General features: G+C 32.4%; 2 protein-coding genes across 2 annotated transcripts; both read left to right on the forward strand.

Annotated features, from left to right (window-relative positions):
- Positions 1-12,856: 12,856 nt before the first annotated feature.
- LOC144571317 (ribulose bisphosphate carboxylase small subunit, chloroplastic 1-like) lies at positions 12,857-14,609 on the forward strand. Its single transcript, XM_078320568.1, has 3 exons — positions 12,857-13,223; positions 13,825-13,956; positions 14,071-14,609. Exons 1-3 carry the CDS (start codon positions 13,083-13,085, stop codon positions 14,305-14,307), a joined length of 510 nt encoding a protein of 169 aa, XP_078176694.1. The 5' UTR covers positions 12,857-13,082; the 3' UTR covers positions 14,308-14,609.
- Positions 14,610-16,454: 1,845 nt separating this feature from the next.
- LOC144571316 (ribulose bisphosphate carboxylase small subunit, chloroplastic-like) lies at positions 16,455-18,236 on the forward strand. Its single transcript, XM_078320567.1, has 3 exons — positions 16,455-16,780; positions 17,482-17,613; positions 17,728-18,236. The coding sequence occupies exons 1-3, from the start codon at positions 16,622-16,624 to the stop codon at positions 17,962-17,964; spliced, it is 528 nt and encodes a 175-aa protein (XP_078176693.1). The 5' UTR covers positions 16,455-16,621; the 3' UTR covers positions 17,965-18,236.
- Positions 18,237-19,560: the final 1,324 nt, after the last annotated feature.

Consider the following 19,560-nt stretch of genomic DNA (forward strand, 5'->3'; position numbering starts at 1 on the left):
TGCGGTGTGCGGAGAATCTAACACTCGAAAACTTAATATCCTCTTTTGTAATATCCACTGATCATCGATCCAATGCCCAGTAATACAAGAGTACCCAAGGCCATGTTTACCAGCAGTCCATATATCAGAGGTAATTGAGACCTTATTGGATTGATATGCAAATGTACCTTTGAGGTCATCTTTTATGGTTGTAAACTGTTTTTTTATTTCACCAACCAACTTTCTATGATGCATCCTCTTGTACATTGGTTGAGCACACCCCCGAATGACCAACCGGGCAAAGGCTGTGCAACCACCCATACTGATTGGTTGTTCTTTGTGGGTTATGTACCGTGCCAATTCACTAAGCATTCTTTTTTCATCAAATTTTGGGTTGGTTAAAGTACCATCCGGGGTGATTTCAGTTTGAATTTGCGCGGTAGTATTCGGGTTATAGTTTTCACCCTTTCTAATATGCACATCAACATGTCTTTTAAAGCTACTCATACCACTAGCTTGTTTATAAACAAAATAAGGTTTCTTGCAATGGTCTACCTTACAATAAAGAGTTTTCATGTAACCGTCGTCATCTTTGGTCACATCATACCATTCAAACCAATATTGGTTGTATTCGGGAGGTCTTCTAGCCTTCTTTGCTGCTGGTTGTTGTGGGGGGCGGGGGACAATTGGCGGAGGAGGAGCGAGAGTTTCTTCTTGAATTTCAGTGACACTTGTCGAAGGAGTACCTGAAATAGGGGGGTTGAGTTGACTCGACGATGCAACAGAAGAAGTGCCTCCATATGCATACGGTGGTGGTAGTTGATGTGATTCTTGTGGAATGAATATGTTTGGATCATTTGAAGTATAATACGGTGCACCCGTTTGGGGGTTGAGTTGATAATTTGTTTGTAGCATTTGGTCTCTTCTTTGATAATTTTGGGGAGGTTGTGGATAATTAGGTGGCGGCATTTGAGAGGAACTATCAAAATAAGGTTGTGGTCCTTGTGGATAATCTTGTGGATAATTTGTAGTTGGTATTTCGGGACCAAAAATATCGGCCGACATTCTCGCGATATCTTCTTGCACCGAATCACGATGAGATGACATTTTTAAAAAATGTAAACCTATTCACAAAAATAAGGTTTATTACTTACCATATTCAACAAATAAATCTAACCTAGTTATATAATGAATTTCAAATACAACTTATTTAAAAAAAAAACAAAAAAAAAATATACTATTTAAAAATAAATATAACATATTCAAAAATAAATACAATTACTTACCATATTCAACAAATAAATCTAACCTAGTTATAAAATGAATTTCAAATACAACTTATTTTTAAAAAAAACAGAAAAAAATAAAATTAAAAAAATCTGGAAAAAACAGAAAAAAAAACAGAAAAAAATATAATCTATTTAAAAATAAATATAACATATTCAAAAATAAATACAATTACTTACCATATTCAACAAATAAATCTAACCTAGTTATAAAATGAATTTCAAATACAACTTATTTTAAAAAAAAACAGAAAAAAATAAAATTAAAAAAATCTGGAAAAAACAGAAAAAAAAATATAATCTATTTAAAAATAAATATAACATATTCAAAAATAAATACAATTACTTACCATATTCAACAAATAAATCTAACCTAGTTATAAAATGAATTTCAAATACAACTTATTTTAAAAAAAAACAGAAAAAAATAAAATTAAAAAAATCTGGAAAAAACAGAAAAAAAATATAATCTATTTAAAAATAAATATAACATATTCAAAAATAAATACAATTACTTACCATATTCAACAAATAAATCTAACCTAGTTATAAAATGAATTTCAAATACAACTTATTTTAAAAAAAAACAGAAAAAAATAAAATTAAAAAAATCTGGAAAAAACAGAAAAAAAATATAATCTATTTAAAAATAAATATAACATATTCAAAAATAAATACAATTACTTACCATATTCAACAAATAAATCTAACCTAGTTATATAATGAATTTCAAATACAACTTATTTTAAAAAAAAACAGAAAAAAATAAAATTAAAAAAATCTGGAAAAAACAGAAAAAAAATATAATCTATTTAAAAATAAATATAACATATTCAAAAATAAATACAATTACTTACCATATTCAACAAATAAATCTAACCTAGTTATAAAATGAATTTCAAATACAACTTATTTTAAAAAAAAACAGAAAAAAATAAAATTAAAAAAATCTGGAAAAAACAGAAAAAAAATATAATCTATTTAAAAATAAATATAACATATTCAAAAATAAATACAATTACTTACCATATTCAACAAATAAATCTAACCTAGTTATATAATGAATTTCAAATACAACTTATTTTAAAAAAAAACAGAAAAAAATAAAATTAAAAAAATCTGGAAAAAACAGAAAAAAAAATATAATCTATTTAAAAATAAATATAACATATTCAAAAATAAATACAATTACTTACCATATTCAACAAATAAATCTAACCTAGTTATAAAATGAATTTCAAATACAACTTATTTTAAAAAAAAACAGAAAAAAATAAAATTAAAAAAATCTGGAAAAAACAGAAAAAAAATATAATCTATTTAAAAATAAATATAACATATTCAAAAATAAATACAATTACTTACCATATTCAACAAATAAATCTAACCTAGTTATATAATGAATTTCAAATACAACTTCTTTTAAAAAAAACAGAAAAAAATAAAATTAAAAAAATCCGGAAAAAACAAAAATAAAATCTAATCTATTTTAAAAAAAATCTAACATATTCAAAAATAAATACAATTACTTAACATATTCAAAAAATATAACTTATTCAAAATAAATCTATCATTTTCAAAAATAAATCTAACATATTCAAAATATTTCACATATTCACAAAAATGAATCTAACATATTTTTTTAACCTATAAAAAATAAATCCGAATTTCAAAAATAAAATCTAACATATTCAAAATAAATCTAATTATTTCACAAGTTCACATAATCACATCTAATAAATCTAACATAAATTAAATAAATGTAACAAATCTAACATAAAGTAAATCTAACATTCAATTTAAATTATACATTTATCTACAACAATAAATCTAATATGAAATTTTAAATTACTCTACAAAAATCAATTAATCTAACATAAAATAAATCTAACATATTCAAAATATTTCACATATTCACAAAAATGAATCTAACATATTTTTTTAACCTATTAAAAATAAATCCGAATTTCAAAAATAAAATCTAACATATTCAAAATAAATCTAATTATTTCACAAGTTCACATAATCACATCTAATAAATCTAACATAAATTAAATAAATGTAACATTCAATAAATCTAACAAATCTAACATAAATTAAATAAATGTAACAAATCTAACATAAACTAAATCTAACATTCAATTTAAATTATACATTTATCTACAACAATAAATTACTCTACAAAAATTAATTAATCTAATATGAAATTTTAAATTACTCTACAAAAATAAATTAATCTAACATAAAATAAATCTAACCTTTAAATTTCGCGGAGAAATCTTGCGGGAGGTGCACAACTTTGTAATTTCGATACCTTCGTAATTTCGTCACGGGTTTAGCGAACCTCTAATTCCGTTTGCGTATTTGTAAAATGAATTAAATTACAACCATATGTTTTTCAAACAATAAATTTAAAAATTTAGAATAATGAAAAATGAGAATTTGAGATTGAGTTTGAGAGATTGAAAATTTGAGTGTGGAGAGGAAGAGGATTAGAGGGGTGTATTTAAAGAAAAAAATTGGAGAGGGAATAAAATTTGAAATTAAAAAAAAAAAAAAAAAAAAAAAAAAAAAAACCACCGGTTGAGGTGACCCGGGTGGGTCCGGCCGGGTTTGATTTGACCTGGCCCGGGCCCCGTCTTGAACCGGCGGAAAATTCAAAAAAATTTGAATTTTGCGGTACGGATCGGGTACGGGTAACGGATAACGGGTACGGGTAACGGGTAACGGGTACGGGCAACCGGGTAAAGGGATACGGGTACGGGTAAAGGGGTACGGGTACGGGTAGGCGGGTATAGGGGTACGGGTAGGCGGGTACGGGTTGGCGGGTAGACGGGTACGGGTACAATGGGTTTATTTCAAAATAGGGGTGTCCGGTCCGTTTATTACCCGTACCCGTCTACCCGTCTACCCGTTTGTACCCGGGCAACGGGTACGGGTACCACGGGTAACGGGTACGGGCCGGGCAAAACGGGCTCCACCCGTTAGGGGTTTAGCAAACCACTAGCTATGTGCATGTCAAAACCCAATACAGGCAATTGGTTAGTTTGTCAGAGATTATATTGGGCTACAACCTACAAGGCCTCACAAATAACAAATCGTAATAACTAAACAGATTGAACCCAATTACGACCGAGTCTCCGATATTGCTTGACCCAAGTTCAGCTCATTCACGGTGAGGTAGTTTGAGACGCGTTATAACTTATAACATTAACGCTAACGCATGAATGTGTTACCGTGTTAGTATAATATATACATCCATGCAATTTTGATATTTATAAATTTTCATTGTAATTTATGCCATGTTGTGATATAATGGCATTGATACAACTATAAGAAACATTGAGAACAAACGAGGTACCCGGTATGATGTAAATAATTTCAACTTCTTTTAATACATATCGTTAGCTCACTTTTTTCTTTTTCTTTTTTGAAGTTGAAAGCATAAGTTTCAATATATATATTTATAAAAAAATATTATTTACAAAAAGTCAGTTGTTACTCAGAAGAAGCAAGAAAGTTAAATGGGATCAATTAACCCTCATATTTTTTTTCAAATTTTTTATATTTATGTGTGATTTTTTATATAACTAAAAGTAAAATATCATACATATTGAAAAATTGATCTCCAATCTCAACATTAAAATTTTACATAATTATCCTCTATTATTTGAAAGTATGGCACCTTTATGAGTGCTTAAGAAACATTTATGTATCTTGTGAATTTTGCCCTTCTTGGGAAGTTGACAGTTGGAGCAACAGATTGCCTTTCTGGTATTGTTCTAGCAATAATCTTTTTTTTTATATTTGACTAATTTGCAAAAACATACAATTATTGAATTTTATGATTTATTTTATTTTTGGAAGATATGCAGGTTCAAGTCGAATGAAATTGCAATATGGAATACTTGGACTGAAAAAATCATGAAGACACTTATCAAAAATACAAGTTGTAAAATCATAAACTTGGTAAAGTAAGTTTGAGATTGTTTAAACAGGGAACAAATGTTGGTAACGTTTGTGAAACGTTGGTAACGTTTGTGAAACGTTGGTAACGTTTGTGAAACGTTGGTAACGTTTGTGAAACGTTGGTAACGTTTGTGAAACGTTGTAACGTTTTCAGCCTGTCAGAAACGCTGAAGTAATAGCTTGATCAAACTCAGAAGGATCCTAAAACGTTTGTAACGTTTATAAAACGTTATAACATTTTTAAGTCTGTCAGAAATACTGAAGTACAGTTGTATCAAATTCAAATTTAATCACAAACGTTGGTAACGTTTGTCAATCGTTACAACAATTTAAATTAAATCAACATTGTAACGTTTGACAAAAGTTGTAATGTTTTAATTAAATATGAGCTTCAGAAATTCTTATTTTTGATCAAGATTTTACAGTACAAAACGTTGCATAACGTTTTACTGAGCTGTCAGAAAATTGAAACCCTAAATCATATTTTGAACTAAAACGTTGTAACGTTATATAAAACATTGGTAACGTTTTAAGTCAAACAACTCATTTTTTGAGCTGTCTCTATAAATAGGGCTTTGAGCTTTCTTCCCAAAGCATCTTAGCTGACCCTAAACTTCTAAAACACTATTTTCTGAGAGCTTTGCTTACTCCATTGTTGTGAGAGCTTAAAACTTCAAAATCCCTCAAACAACCTCAAACCCACTTCACTAATCTTGAGTTAGATTAGGTTAGAGTGACTTTTTGAGTGTTTCTCTTGAGGAGCTTCAAACTTTGAGACCTTGTTCTCATCTCTAGTTGGCCGATTAACTTCCCGCTTAGATTGTAAGGGCTCAACGGTTCATAAGTTGTAATCCTTTCGTATTGGGTAATAGAAAGGCGCACCTAGAAGAGATTGCGAAGCTCCGAAGACGTAGGCCTTTGTTTTGCCGAACTCCGTTAACATCCCGCGTGTCAAATTTATCTAAACTCATATATTTTACTTTCAATTGCATTTATTTTCAGTTTTTGAGCAATTAGCGGTGCATTTAGTATAACAAAGTGGTATCAGAGCAAGTTACTCAAATTAAGACACTCTTAATTTCGAGCTAGATCAGCTTGACAAATGGCACCCTATAAATCCGTGAAAGAACCCTTGATTTTCGGAATTACAACAAAAAATTTCATGCATTGGAAGAAAACCATGATTAACTATCTAAACATCCTTGAGATTTGGGATGTGATTGAAAAGGGGTATACATCAACATTCTCTACCGTTGTGATCGATAGTGCCAATGACATTAAAATTGAGACTCCCAATTCTAAACAAACAAACAAAGAAAATGACCTTGCGGTTAATGCCATTTACAATTTAGTAAATGAATCGATTGCATTAATTTTTGGTAACACCTCAAATGCTAAAGAAATGTGTGATGTCCTTGTAAAACGATATGAGGAAAATATCCAAATCAAACGAACCAAAATAACCGGTTTATGAGACAAATTTGAAACCTTTAAGGTTGAAGATGGCAAAAGTATTGAGGATATGTATAATAGACTTATGCATATCCAAAATGAGTTCACCGAATTAGGAGAACCGCTTTCTAACAACAAAATTGTAGGGAAGCTATTGAGGGAGATGCTAATGAGGGACAAATGGTTCGGCTTAGTGAATGCTCTAAAAGTAATTCAAGACACACGACTTATTCACACCGGGTGACCTCTATGCACAATTTCGGAGCTTTGAAGAAAAACTTTGACAATCCGGAGAAGTAAAGCAAAGATCAAAATTCAAAACCGTGGCATTTCTGACACAAAACCATAACCCTCCTAGCTCCTCAAACACTCGTCTCTCAAATGATCAATTCATAAACAAAATTGATCATGAATCCTCCAAAGATGCCTTTCTCTTGTCCAAAATGTTCCAAGGTATGCTTGATTTCGAAAGTAAGTATAACAAGGAACGAGAAGAGAAAAATAAAAGAGTGGTGTGCTTTGCATGTCATAGAGAATGGCACATCATCCAAACTTGCTTCAAACTCTTTCTCCAATTGAAGAATGTGGATGGTGAAGGGCAACAAGATAGAAAATCAAGGCAAAAATACAAAGGGTACAAAGGCAAGAAGAAGGCAAAAGCAATGCAAGCCTTGTTTTTGGATAGCGAGGTGGAGCAATCCGACACAGAGTTGAAAACTGAAGAAGAGACCAACCTTGCCTTGATGGCAAGTGTAGATCTCAGTCTGATACTAGCCTTGTGTAGTCCGGTACTGTCTCATTGAGCCGTTACATATCCAAAGAAGCTCAGTGTCTTTGAGTCGGTCCCTTCAAATCTTGTAGGTTTTTTAATTTAATTTCTATTTGGATCGAGTCCATGTAGTAATAATTTTATTAGAATCGGATCAAACGTTGATCCGGTAAAATTTTTGGCCAACAGTTTACTAGTCATATATGTGGGTCAGCCGGTCCAACCGCTAATTTTGTAATACTTATATTTATGAGATATGAGTACATTATCAAAAAATAATCATGTTTTTATATTAGTAAAATTTTCCACATACATATTAAATAACACACAATAAACTTAAAATTATAGGTTATTACAAATACATAATTACATATTTTTGAGTCTCAAAATATTTAGAACTTATTCTTAAAATTGTTAAAATATACATCGTAGGAACCCTTTTTTTTCCATTAAAGAGGTTTTATGGGTTTACACTTTATTTTAAAATTGAATTAGTAACACTACAAAAAATTATTCATCTTTTTGTGATGAAACAAACCTCCAACGATCTATATTAAACATTTCAGCATTTTGAAATTATGATTTAAAAAAAAATTGTTTGGACAACTGTCTGATCATGCTTAAATACATAATTGTTTAAAAAGATTTTGTCAGAAACACAAAAAACTGCGCATAATTGTCCACAGAAAATCATCTATCAGTTACTACCTTCTCTCTCCTACTTTTTTTTTCTTTTTCTTTGTTGATTAAAAGGCCCGTAGGCAGGTACAAAAAACCACATGCATTACAATATATCGTGCTTAGTGCTGTCTCACAAATGCACCAGAAACCATAAATATACCACCGCATTCTCTAACCCCAGTTCTGTACGCCTATTGAGCAAACATAGGGAAGCTGTATCCAGCATAGTGGCAAGATTTCCATCCGTCCCTTCAATAAATAGAGTGATTCTTTTCATTTCAAAAGAAGTAGCTAGAAGTGCATCAACATCCACGCTCAGTGCATGTTTACATCAAGGTTTATACATTTACTCTTACGAATTAATATTTTTAGGGGAATTTTACGTAGGAGTCGAATAATTGCTCTCAAGATTTAATTCCCAGTAAATTAATATATATTCAACTAACTGTCACGAATTTTCAAAATTAGCGATTTTCATACTTAAGTGTGTAAACTTTGTGTACAAGTCTATAAAGTGGTTAACTTAAATATGTAAATCTTGCATCGAAGTCTGTAAATTAGCGTTGTACATTGCATTCCTTTTGACAGCTCTACATCTGTTTTTCCAATGTAATGAAGTCTGTAAATTAGCGAGTTTTGATTGAGATCACTGGAACCACTTCTAGAAAGTCTCGACTGATTTTTCAAAATTAGCAACTAACCGAGACCACTTTTAAAGTTTGTAAATTGTTCATCACAAATTTGGAAACCACAACTCTATAAAACGTTTATTTGAAGTCTGTAAACTTGTAAATTAATTTAATTTTTTTTATATTTGGAGCTACCTGCTACTTTCAATTATTTAAATCCAAAACTTTTCATGACTGTAAACCTTACGACAAAACTATGTAAAGCGTTGTTTTGATGTCTTTAAACCTAACAAATAAACTATGAATTTTATCTTCATCTTTTTTAGAAAGATGAATTTTATCTTTTTAAAACTCATAAAAGACAACTAATTGAATAAATTTGTTTGTTTTCGGAATTTAGAATGATATTATGAATTTTAGAGGGAAAAGTACGTAATTTCAAAGTGTTTAAGGATATATATGAAATTTTCTCATATTTTTATTGTTAAAAATTGACACATTTAACGTTAGAGATATTTATACATTTTTATCTTATACGTCGACCACATGACAATTAAGGGAACAATTTGCAGCATTCTAACAAAAATTGAACGGAAACAAATTAATATATATATATATATATATATATATATATATATATATATATATATATATTCCAGCGACAGGCATGTGGCATGGTGTATGTGGTGCCTCGATCGATATATCCATCTTGGTGCCCATATTTTGCTCATTTTGGACCACAGTAGATGAGAAAATGTCAGAAACAAAAATCATCAAATGGGAGACGTCTATCACAATATCACATGTTCAGTGCATCTGCTCAATTGGAAGTATCGATCCTTAGCCAACTACTTGCTGAAAATATCTAGTGCTTGCTAAATGAGATTAAAACAAAATAAGCACCTAGATATATCGATATATATGGTACTTCGACATAAAAGTATTTCAACAGTGATGCATAATGGACGGTATATTATATACGACTGCCTGAATTGTGTGTGACATGCATGGAGAGGAGACCATGCGAGAGAAAATACTGTCCTTAGATCTGGCAATTGCTTTAGATAAATAGTAAATTAAAATATTTATAATTGTATATAGTGAGTTTTGCTTCAATTTTGTAATTAAATAAACTTTCATTTTTATTAATATTATTGTTAGCGGCACTTTGTCGACTAACCTTAAAGAAAAAATGTTAATGAACCAAAATAGTTTAATCATGCACAATATATATTTATAATTTGTCCGAAAGGATGAACTATATATAAATAATTTGAAGTTGTATAAGGTTCATCCTTTCCGATCGACGCATCATACTTCGTGCGTAGGAATTGAACATGACACATCAATATTTATAGCAGCATCTGAACCAACGTTAGACGATCGCTCATCGGACGAAAATTAGCGAATCACTTTTGCTTAATATTTTTTTGCTAATTGAAAGACGTACGTTAGTTTTTTATAAAAAAAAATGTAGAGATCTGGTCTTCAGATTTTGTTAATCATGTCACAAGAAGTGTTGTGGAAAGGCATTTTGTTTTTACTGAAATTGATACTACTTGTAATTATTTTTTGATTAAAGATTGGAGGTCAAGTCACTCAACTATTTAATATCCTTGTTATTATAACAAATAATTTTTTCTATTCAGATTTTGAAACCATGACTTTTCAAATAGAGACTGTGTGCATTTACCACTAAATCAAAGGCCGGTTCTTATACCAGTTGTAATTATTAGTTTAATTAATACTAAAATAATCATGATGCAGAAGATTTCTCAAAGTAATTCAAACCAAACAATTTTGGGTTTCCCCTTGCAGGATAAGAATTAAGAAAGAAACCTTTTTTTTTTTTTTTTCTTGTGGCACTGGCATAGAAGACATAAATCCAAAGTGCAATGTCTTAAAGGACCACCAAATAGAGACGAAAGAAAGAAAGAAAGTTATGGTTGCGTTTTCTCGGTACGACAAGTGGCTGCAGATTTTTTTGCAGGAATGAGAAAATTGTGCACCTCTAGCCACTGCTTCAGTTAAAATTGCACAGGATTCGGTGTGACATTCACACGTCAAAAATAATTTATATTTTCTGAAATGGATCTTTGGGGCAGAATACGTACCAGTCCAAGAAAGTTGGTACATCAAATTTCGTGCCCTCAAATTTAAGTGCCAGAATATATTTATTTTTTGAGATAGACGATGGTACATACTTTGCAACACGCAAATTGTTTCGCGTTATGAATTTATATTTTTATTTTTAAAATTTAAATAGTCGATGTAAACCTTTCAACGTAGCAGTTGCATGAAAGACAGCCATTGAAAAATCAATCCAGCAGTCGTATGAATTTATCAAATTTTTAATAATATGAGGGCATCTTTGGAAGTTTTTTTTTTCTGAGGATATGAATAAAAATTTCAGTTTTCTTCATATGAAAATCAAATTTTATATTTATTTAATTCTTTTACTATATTTTTTTAGATAAATAAAAAATCATTACTATTGAATTGTCCATAACTTTAGATCACGAAATCTTCTACCTATCTAAAAATATTTAAAAAATATATAAATTTTGATATCTAAATATATTTCCATACAAAAATCATACTGAATAATTCAGATTAACTGTTAATACTTTAAAAATAATTAAAAAATATAGACCCATAGTTCGGATTTCATTGCAAAGTACCATAGCCTCATTATTATTATTTTATTTTTTGGCTTCTTGCGTGATTTTTGTAATCTAGGTCTAGAGAACGAGAGAACAGCTACTCGCAACAAAAAAAACGCCACAGAGAAAAGGAAGACAGAATTATTGAAGTGGATGTTGATTGTTGAAAGGCCCAAAAAGCATGATCTCATTTTATGACTACACACTTCCCTTTCACTCTCACAACAAGGCTGCTGCCACTTCCAATATAGCCTTACATGTTAAACAACCATTTTTTGCAACTCTAGTACATTAATTAATGGCAAATCCAAGGCTTAATTTGATGGTATTAAAATTTCATCAACCTAATTAGAAGCTTCTCAAAATTCATAGTAACAGAAAATTCACAAAACTCACATAACATCGATGGATGGTTTCTTATGCTAGATCAGCAAATTTATTTAGTAATTATCTTCTTAATTCATCTTCATCACTATAATTCATATTCAATCAATTGTGAAATTCATTCAATATTTTAATATATATGTTTTCATCTCTACAATATGGTAAATGTAAATCCATTACAAATGCTTGCCACTGTAACAATTTCAGAAAGATTGTTAAAATACTAAGTTTGTTAATTAGCAATTTAATTTTTTTTTTATGTCCAAATTGTATGTAGATCCGCCCCTGCTGATGTTTCAAAAGCTGTCCTAAATTCTGTTGAAATTTACCAGAAATTTACATAATCCTGCAGAATTACTCTGGACTTACTGAAAACAATATAGCACATAATTAAGTTTTGACTATGAGCATCTTTTAATAATTGGACATATGTTTTTTGCAATTTTTTAATTTAATTTTAAATGTATTAACTTGTAAAAAAATTATGTTTCTAAATACTTTTTCTTTAAATCATGCCCAAACAAATATATCAACGGAGGTCGCCAGAAAGAATGTTGATTTCACTGGAGTTTTCCAGAATATACTTAATTTACTTATCAATTTAAACATTGGTCTTTGATTTGTCATTTAATTTTTCTTTCCCAAATTGGTTCTCTCTGTTTCATTTTGAAAATTTAATCCAACGGATGAATATAGAAGAAACAGAGCATCCTTACTTTTTTCTAGCTAAAGTTTTGTTTTGACTTCAGACTCCAGCTTGGCTACCTCTTTTTTTGACTTCAGGCTCCAGTTTGGCTAACAGAGTAACAGTAATAACTGTACCTCTTTTTTTGTCTATCTATTATTGTTTCTTGTGTCTTTTTCCTTTACCGTTTCCAAGTCCCTAATTTGGAAGGAGAGATGGCAGCTGCTACCATATCACACAACCAAGGTGCATCACTCATTCAAGTGCATAGAGATAAGGTAAGCACATCCCCTGCCACGTGGCATCCCAGGAAGGGTTTAATATGATAAGGATATGATCCATATTCCTACCTGGCATATGTGGTAGCTAATAGTGAAATGTCACTCCTCCTTGATCCAACCGCCCAAATTAGCCATTGCTGCCTTATCCCCATGTTTTCACCCTTGGATCAAAATCCACCAGACATTTATCAAAGCTTTGATTATATATAGGAATAGTATCCTGGTTCCGACGCCTCAAGCACTTGCAAATTATTCTTATTTATTGCAAGGTGATCTAAGGAAGGAAAAAAAAAAAAAAGGCGAAATGGCAAGCATGACATCTGCCGTCACCGTGGCACCGGCCAAACTTGGCACCTCATTCACTGGCCGACAGGCTGAGATCACCGTCGGAAGGAGGGCCCAGACTAAGCTCCCAAGCAAGAGAATGAAAGTTAACTGCATGCAGGTTAGGATAATTTCTTTAGTGTTGAATTGATGCAAAGAAGGTTTAAGATCTTTGGTGTCGTTTCATTACATTGACTGCAAGTCTGATTATTACTTGTAGGATTTCAATAAAATTCATCTTACCATTAATTGTGTAAACAGTTGTGGATAAATTAGCGTTGGTATACCAAATAGACCAACAGAATATACTTACACTTAGACCAAAGAACGTCAGACAATAAATCCCTCTTTGTTGTTAGAAGAACCAAATAACTTCAGATGCATCGATTCTGGCATGGATGCTTAGCATTGGCTAGTTAAAACTGAATTGTGTGAAAGTAGATGTATGACCAGTACTAGCTAACTAGCCTTTAAGCATGATAATTCAATTCTTGAGCATGTATCATCTCAAGTAGCTGAACCCTGCTTGACAAATCCTCCTCATCCATTGATATGTATGCAAACTGCAAACAATTATATCAATGCACATGAACAACCAGAATTTGACCGGTAATTGTTATGTAGTATATATAATGCACCAAACCAGGAGGCACAAATTTGAGTGATATTCAACAATTTGAAATTGATGTGGGTCTATGGAAATATATCTTCCTACATTGTAGGTGTGGCCGATTGAAGGCAAGAAGAAGTTCGAGACTCTCTCTTATCTTCCTGACTTGTCACAAGAGGAATTGCTCAAGCAGATTGAGTACCTCCTCCGCTCCGGCTGGATTCCCTGCTTGGAATTCAGCAAGGTAATTAAACACCTCCACCTTTTAACTTCATTTGAAGTTTACCGATCCGGATCCGCTTTTTGATGGGGTCAATCTGACTAAATACTAATTATACTTGACGAACTTTGAATGCAGGTCGGATTCATCTCCCGTGATAACCACAGCTCTCCCGGATACTACGATGGCCGCTACTGGACCATGTGGAAGCTGCCCTTGTTTGGATGCACCGATGCCACTCAGGTTGCCAAGGAGGTCGAGGAGTGCAAGAAGGAGTACCCCGACGCCTTCGTTAGAATCCTCGGATTCGACAACAAACGCCAGGTGCAATGCATCAGCTTCGTCGCCTTCAAGCCCCCGTCGAATGAGTACTAAGTAATCTGCCACATGAACGTCGACAATCAATCCATGCATGCGGAAGTAAAGATACTAAATTAACCTTGTATGGATAAGGGCCTCCTTGTGATGTCTGTTTTGATTTTGGAACTTTAAATTTTACTTTCCGACACTGTTATTATTTTATCTTTTTTTTTCTTGTTTCTATAAATATATGATGTCTCTCCAACGGATGAGAATATTATTATGTAATACTACAGTTGGTGAGGAACAACAAAGCTTCGGCTAATGATATATATATATATAGATATATATAAATGATGTCATTTATACTGCATCAATGTCCTTTTTGTTGTAAGGTATATATGTTCATGACATGCATTTTATGTTGAATACTGATGGTTCCATGAAAGTTGATCGATCACTTGCTTCGCAGTATTGATTTTCTAGAACTCTGCATAAATCTTGTGAGGAAAGATAATGCAGAAAAATATGCATCTGATTAGAAGAAAAAAGAAATAAAAGAAATATCTTCCCAGGTTCTAAGTAGATATACAATGGTGTAATACTGTCGGCAATCAACTGCCCTGATTGTGGAATCCATAGGAAAAGGACATGATTGACTGGATTAGTCATTTGAATTATTGTTCTTGGCTTGTAGAGGATAGGTCAAGTAGCATATCGGACGATGATATTTTAAGTAAAGCAATGCCACACATATAGGTTTGAATTAATTCCGTCCAATCACAGCAAAGAACCTCTGATCTTGATAAGATTAGCTTGAAATTGCAACCAAATGAAGATTTTCCATAAACATATTATGATCTATCAACAATGCTACATTTTGGCTGAGGTTAGCGAATATGAAAATTGATAGTCTTCTTACTTCTTGCCAATCAATTCCGATTGTAGCGCGCATAGATCATAAGGCGTGTCAGCAGACAGGTGTATGTGTTGAGAGGAAGAACTTTCTTACTAGCATAAAATTATTAAGAGAACACTAGCTATATAGAGAGAGTACCAGTTATGCATCATGCGTAAAAGATTTCAGATGCGCTGATCACACATTGCTTTTATATACTTCCCTAGATGTTAGCACTGGCCTACAGTGCCTGGATGTTTAAAAATTGAAAGTACTGTCAGTCAAAGCATAGTAGACATGTTGATAATAAGACCAATATAGAACCTTATTAATTCTAAAATACTCTGCTTTACTTCATAATATTAGAAATTAAGTGAAGAAGCGACATCATAAACTACAGCCATGTACAACAAAGTAACTAGTAGAGACCCTATATCGATCATACTGTCAAAATTGAAAAAAAAAATCATACATACAAAAATTGGCAAATAGAAAATTTCTTCGCACATGCGATTTAATTGATGTATAATGAACGGATGGACCTGTTGGCATGGAAAGGATATTCTGCTAATTATTCAGTATATGGAAGGAATTAATTATCTTAACTTGTATCAATATATTGCTCTACAAATTTTCAGAATAAATGTAGCCAATACTAATTTAAAAGTAATTCACCAATTGCATTTGTCATTTTTAGAATAAAAGCTCATACATGATTTTGTCTTCTTAATGATTCGCTTAATGTTGATGAAGCATCTTAATTTTATGTAACAACAGTTTGTGTGCTGACTTGGTTCTTACCTCTATGGACCTAATCTTAGCCTCTTCATGTGAATAACAAATTGCGTCTCAGTGAATTAGTATCTCATATTTTCAACAGGTTTAATTTCAAGCTCTCTCATCAATTGCAATTTTGCCTTGTGTGCTACAGTGTTGTGTCTCGGTAAATCGCTTAATTAATTCAAGAGAGGAATTTTTGGAAACTAAAATTATTTAGGAACGATGGTTTTCCAGTTTCAAATTTATATTAATGTAATATGAGAGTACCAAATACAAGAGAGGAACTTTTGGAAACGTTTATATATTCTAAGCACTTGTTTTTATCATGGATTCGCATTAGAGATTGATGAGTCCAACATTGGAGAAAAGCAGAGAGAAATTAAAAGAGGTTTTATTTTTATTATATCAAATTACACGACATTTAATTAATTGATGGAGAAAAAAAAAAAAAAAAAAGGAATATGAACAGGATATCATTTAATTTGATGTGTGGTGGCCAAGGGAGAAATGACCCTTTACTTGGATGCAACAGCTAAATGTAGCCACTCCTTCCACATCTCTTGCCTCTTGGACCAAACGGCCTCTATTCTAGAACACACATTACCTTATATATAGGATAACCCTCCAAGAGCAAAGAACCTCATAAGCAAGCACTCCTCAATTAATTATCAAGAGAGCAAGGCAAAACACAAAAAGAAAAAAAGAGGGAAGATGGAGAGAATGATCGGATCCTCTGCCATCACCATGGCACGTGCTGCTGCGCCAAGCAACGGCGTTTCCTCATTTCTCGGTCGTCAGGCTGATAAAGTAGCAGTTGGCGGACGACGTGCCACTGGTAGGAGCAACAGAGTGAAAGTTAACTGCATGCAGGTAACTACAACTCAATCTTTAATTTGCATGCTGGTAATTCCTCTTTATTTTTTATGCATAGATGAATAGTGAGTAATCAATGCAAATATCAGTATATTTTTAGCTAGATTGAGCTTTTGCTTCTTCAAAGAGACCAATAATACTTGATTTTATGTTACTAGGTCGATATAAAAATAAAATATTAAAACCAGTCCGGAATGGAAAATTGGTTGGTAAAATTAAAAGAGCCCCGGTTTTTTGAAGTACAACTCAAATTAAGTTGCTTATACTTAAAATGAAATAAATATCAAAACCAGCCCAAAAGTCCATCTGAAGTGTACAAGCAAAGGTTAACTCCCAATTTTTGATTAATTAATTTTCTACTATTTATTAATTAATTTACGTTTAAAGATAAATCAAAAGTGTACAAGCAATTAAAGAAATGCCTGACATATAACACAATTTTTAAAAGGAGAAGCTTGTTTCTCTATAGAAAAAATATATATTTATAGTTTGACTGCAAAATGCAAGTAATGTCCCCAGAGTTTTGAATTTCCATAAATATATGTTTACTGATCCTGGAATAGAGAAGATCAAGATGTTTATTAAGGCTAACTTGGGTTTAACCATATGTTAGCTTTCTAGTTCTTTTTAACATGCATGATCAATATCAGCAACTCTCTGTTTATTGACATTGGCAATTTATGTGAACGCACAATTAGGTGTGGCCGATTGAAGGCAAGAAGAAGTTCGAGACTCTCTCTTATCTTCCTGACTTGTCACAAGAGGAATTGCTCAAGCAGATTGAGTACCTCCTCCGCTCCGGCTGGATTCCCTGCTTGGAATTCAGCAAGGTAATTAAACACCTCCACCTTTTAACTTCATTTGAAGTTTACCGATCCGGATCCGCTTTTTGATGGGGTCAATCTGACTAAATACTAATTATACTTGACGAACTTTGAATGCAGGTCGGATTCATCTCCCGTGATAACCACAGCTCTCCCGGATACTACGATGGCCGCTACTGGACCATGTGGAAGCTGCCCTTGTTTGGATGCACCGATGCCACTCAGGTTGCCAAGGAGGTCGAGGAGTGCAAGAAGGAGTACCCCGACGCCTTCGTTAGAATCCTCGGATTCGACAACAAACGCCAGGTGCAATGCATCAGCTTCGTCGCCTTCAAGCCCCCGTCGAATGAGTACTAAGTAAATGGTGACCATCTTTCCACTCATGCATGTCTGAGTCGAGTTTGATTTGGTTGTGTTGTTGTAAGTCTTTTGTTTTGGAAGGGCTTGTGTTGTTGTTCTTTTGCTTTGTTGTGTTCACAGTGTCTCTCCAGTGGTGATTAAAGATGTATCTATTTAATCTATTATTGGTGAGGAACATTCAAGCTTCGGCTAATAATATAAGTACATTGTGTGTTATGAAAGTTGTTTTGTAATTTGCTGATTTGTAATCAAGGTTCTTCCTGCTGTTATAGATGATTCTTTGTGCTATTAATTGTGAGATACAACCACAATTTGTGTTCCTATCCAGCAAGTTTGGATTCCTGTGTCCAGGAAGCAACAACTTGGATAACAGTTTCCTAAACTTAATATAGCATACCAAACAAAAAGAACGAGAAATACAATACAGCACTGGTAAGTAGTTATCTGCAATACATGTTTCTTTTTCTTTCAGGTGCATAATTGATATCAACAGGGGCAAGGAACTCCGGTGTTAGTTATAGCATTTTAAACTTTCAAGTACACAATGTATGATCTTTGTTGATTCACAGTAACTAAAATGAAAATGGTAATTATTGAGAATTTTATGTTTGCGATAGCTCTAACACCAAAAAATACAGCTCATTACGTAAAAAAATTATAGATTTAAACATTAAAACACTTGATAAATCAATAAACCTGAGAACAATAATGCCTCTGTCAGCACAATAGATGAAGGAAGGATGACCTGTGGTAAAATAAAAGGAAAAAAAGGAGAAAGAACGAAAATAAATTTAATGCACGCAATAAAACAGACAGAAACCCGTTTCAAGATGATATTTAATTGATTTTTGATGGAATACATCTGGTTGAACTCTTTTTCCTCTTAACTCGACAGGTAAAACGTCATACCAGTCCTTGAGTTATCTAGAATGAATGCTTTGCTTGTTGAACTCAATCGTTATTTTTAACAATTTCCTAAATTAGAAGGGAAATTTCAGTTGAAAGTAAAACATTCCTTTTATTCCAAATTTTAGTTTGAATTTTGAAATTTATATTTCAGTAATAAATTTCCCATGTAAAATATGTTGCACTGTGGTCTTTTTAATGTATCATGTCAGCCGAAATGTTTGCTAAAAATGGCTTACAATTTACTGAATCTTCTGGTTCAGGTTTCTTCTTCCATACCCAATGGTACGTGCTGCACCAGTCCTTTTGGCTTCAAAATCAACTCAGACCTCTTTCTAAAAATCTGTTATGGGGCTGTTTCAGCCAGTACCAGCCTTATAACTGTTGCTGGTACAGCTTAAGGACTGTTTGCATTCACAAAAGGGGTTGAAAGCTAAATGTTTAATTCACAAAAAGAAAATAGCCAACAATATACTCCCAGGAACAAGATGAAGCAGCTGCCCAAACAAAAACACTCCCCGGCTTCTGTTAGAAGTTAGAACTAAGCGGCGAGCAGGAAGAGATTGAGAAAATATATCTGGACAGACTCATCACCCGCAAGGCCGCAAACAAAGAAAATAATATGAACCGACAAAAGGGACCCACGGATAGCCAAGAAAAAAAATAGCGTCGAGAAACCACCCCGGC

Source organism: Carex rostrata, chromosome 19, assembly GCF_964058835.1.
Source record: "Carex rostrata chromosome 19, lpCarRost1.2, whole genome shotgun sequence".
NCBI lineage: Eukaryota > Viridiplantae > Streptophyta > Magnoliopsida > Poales > Cyperaceae > Carex > Carex rostrata.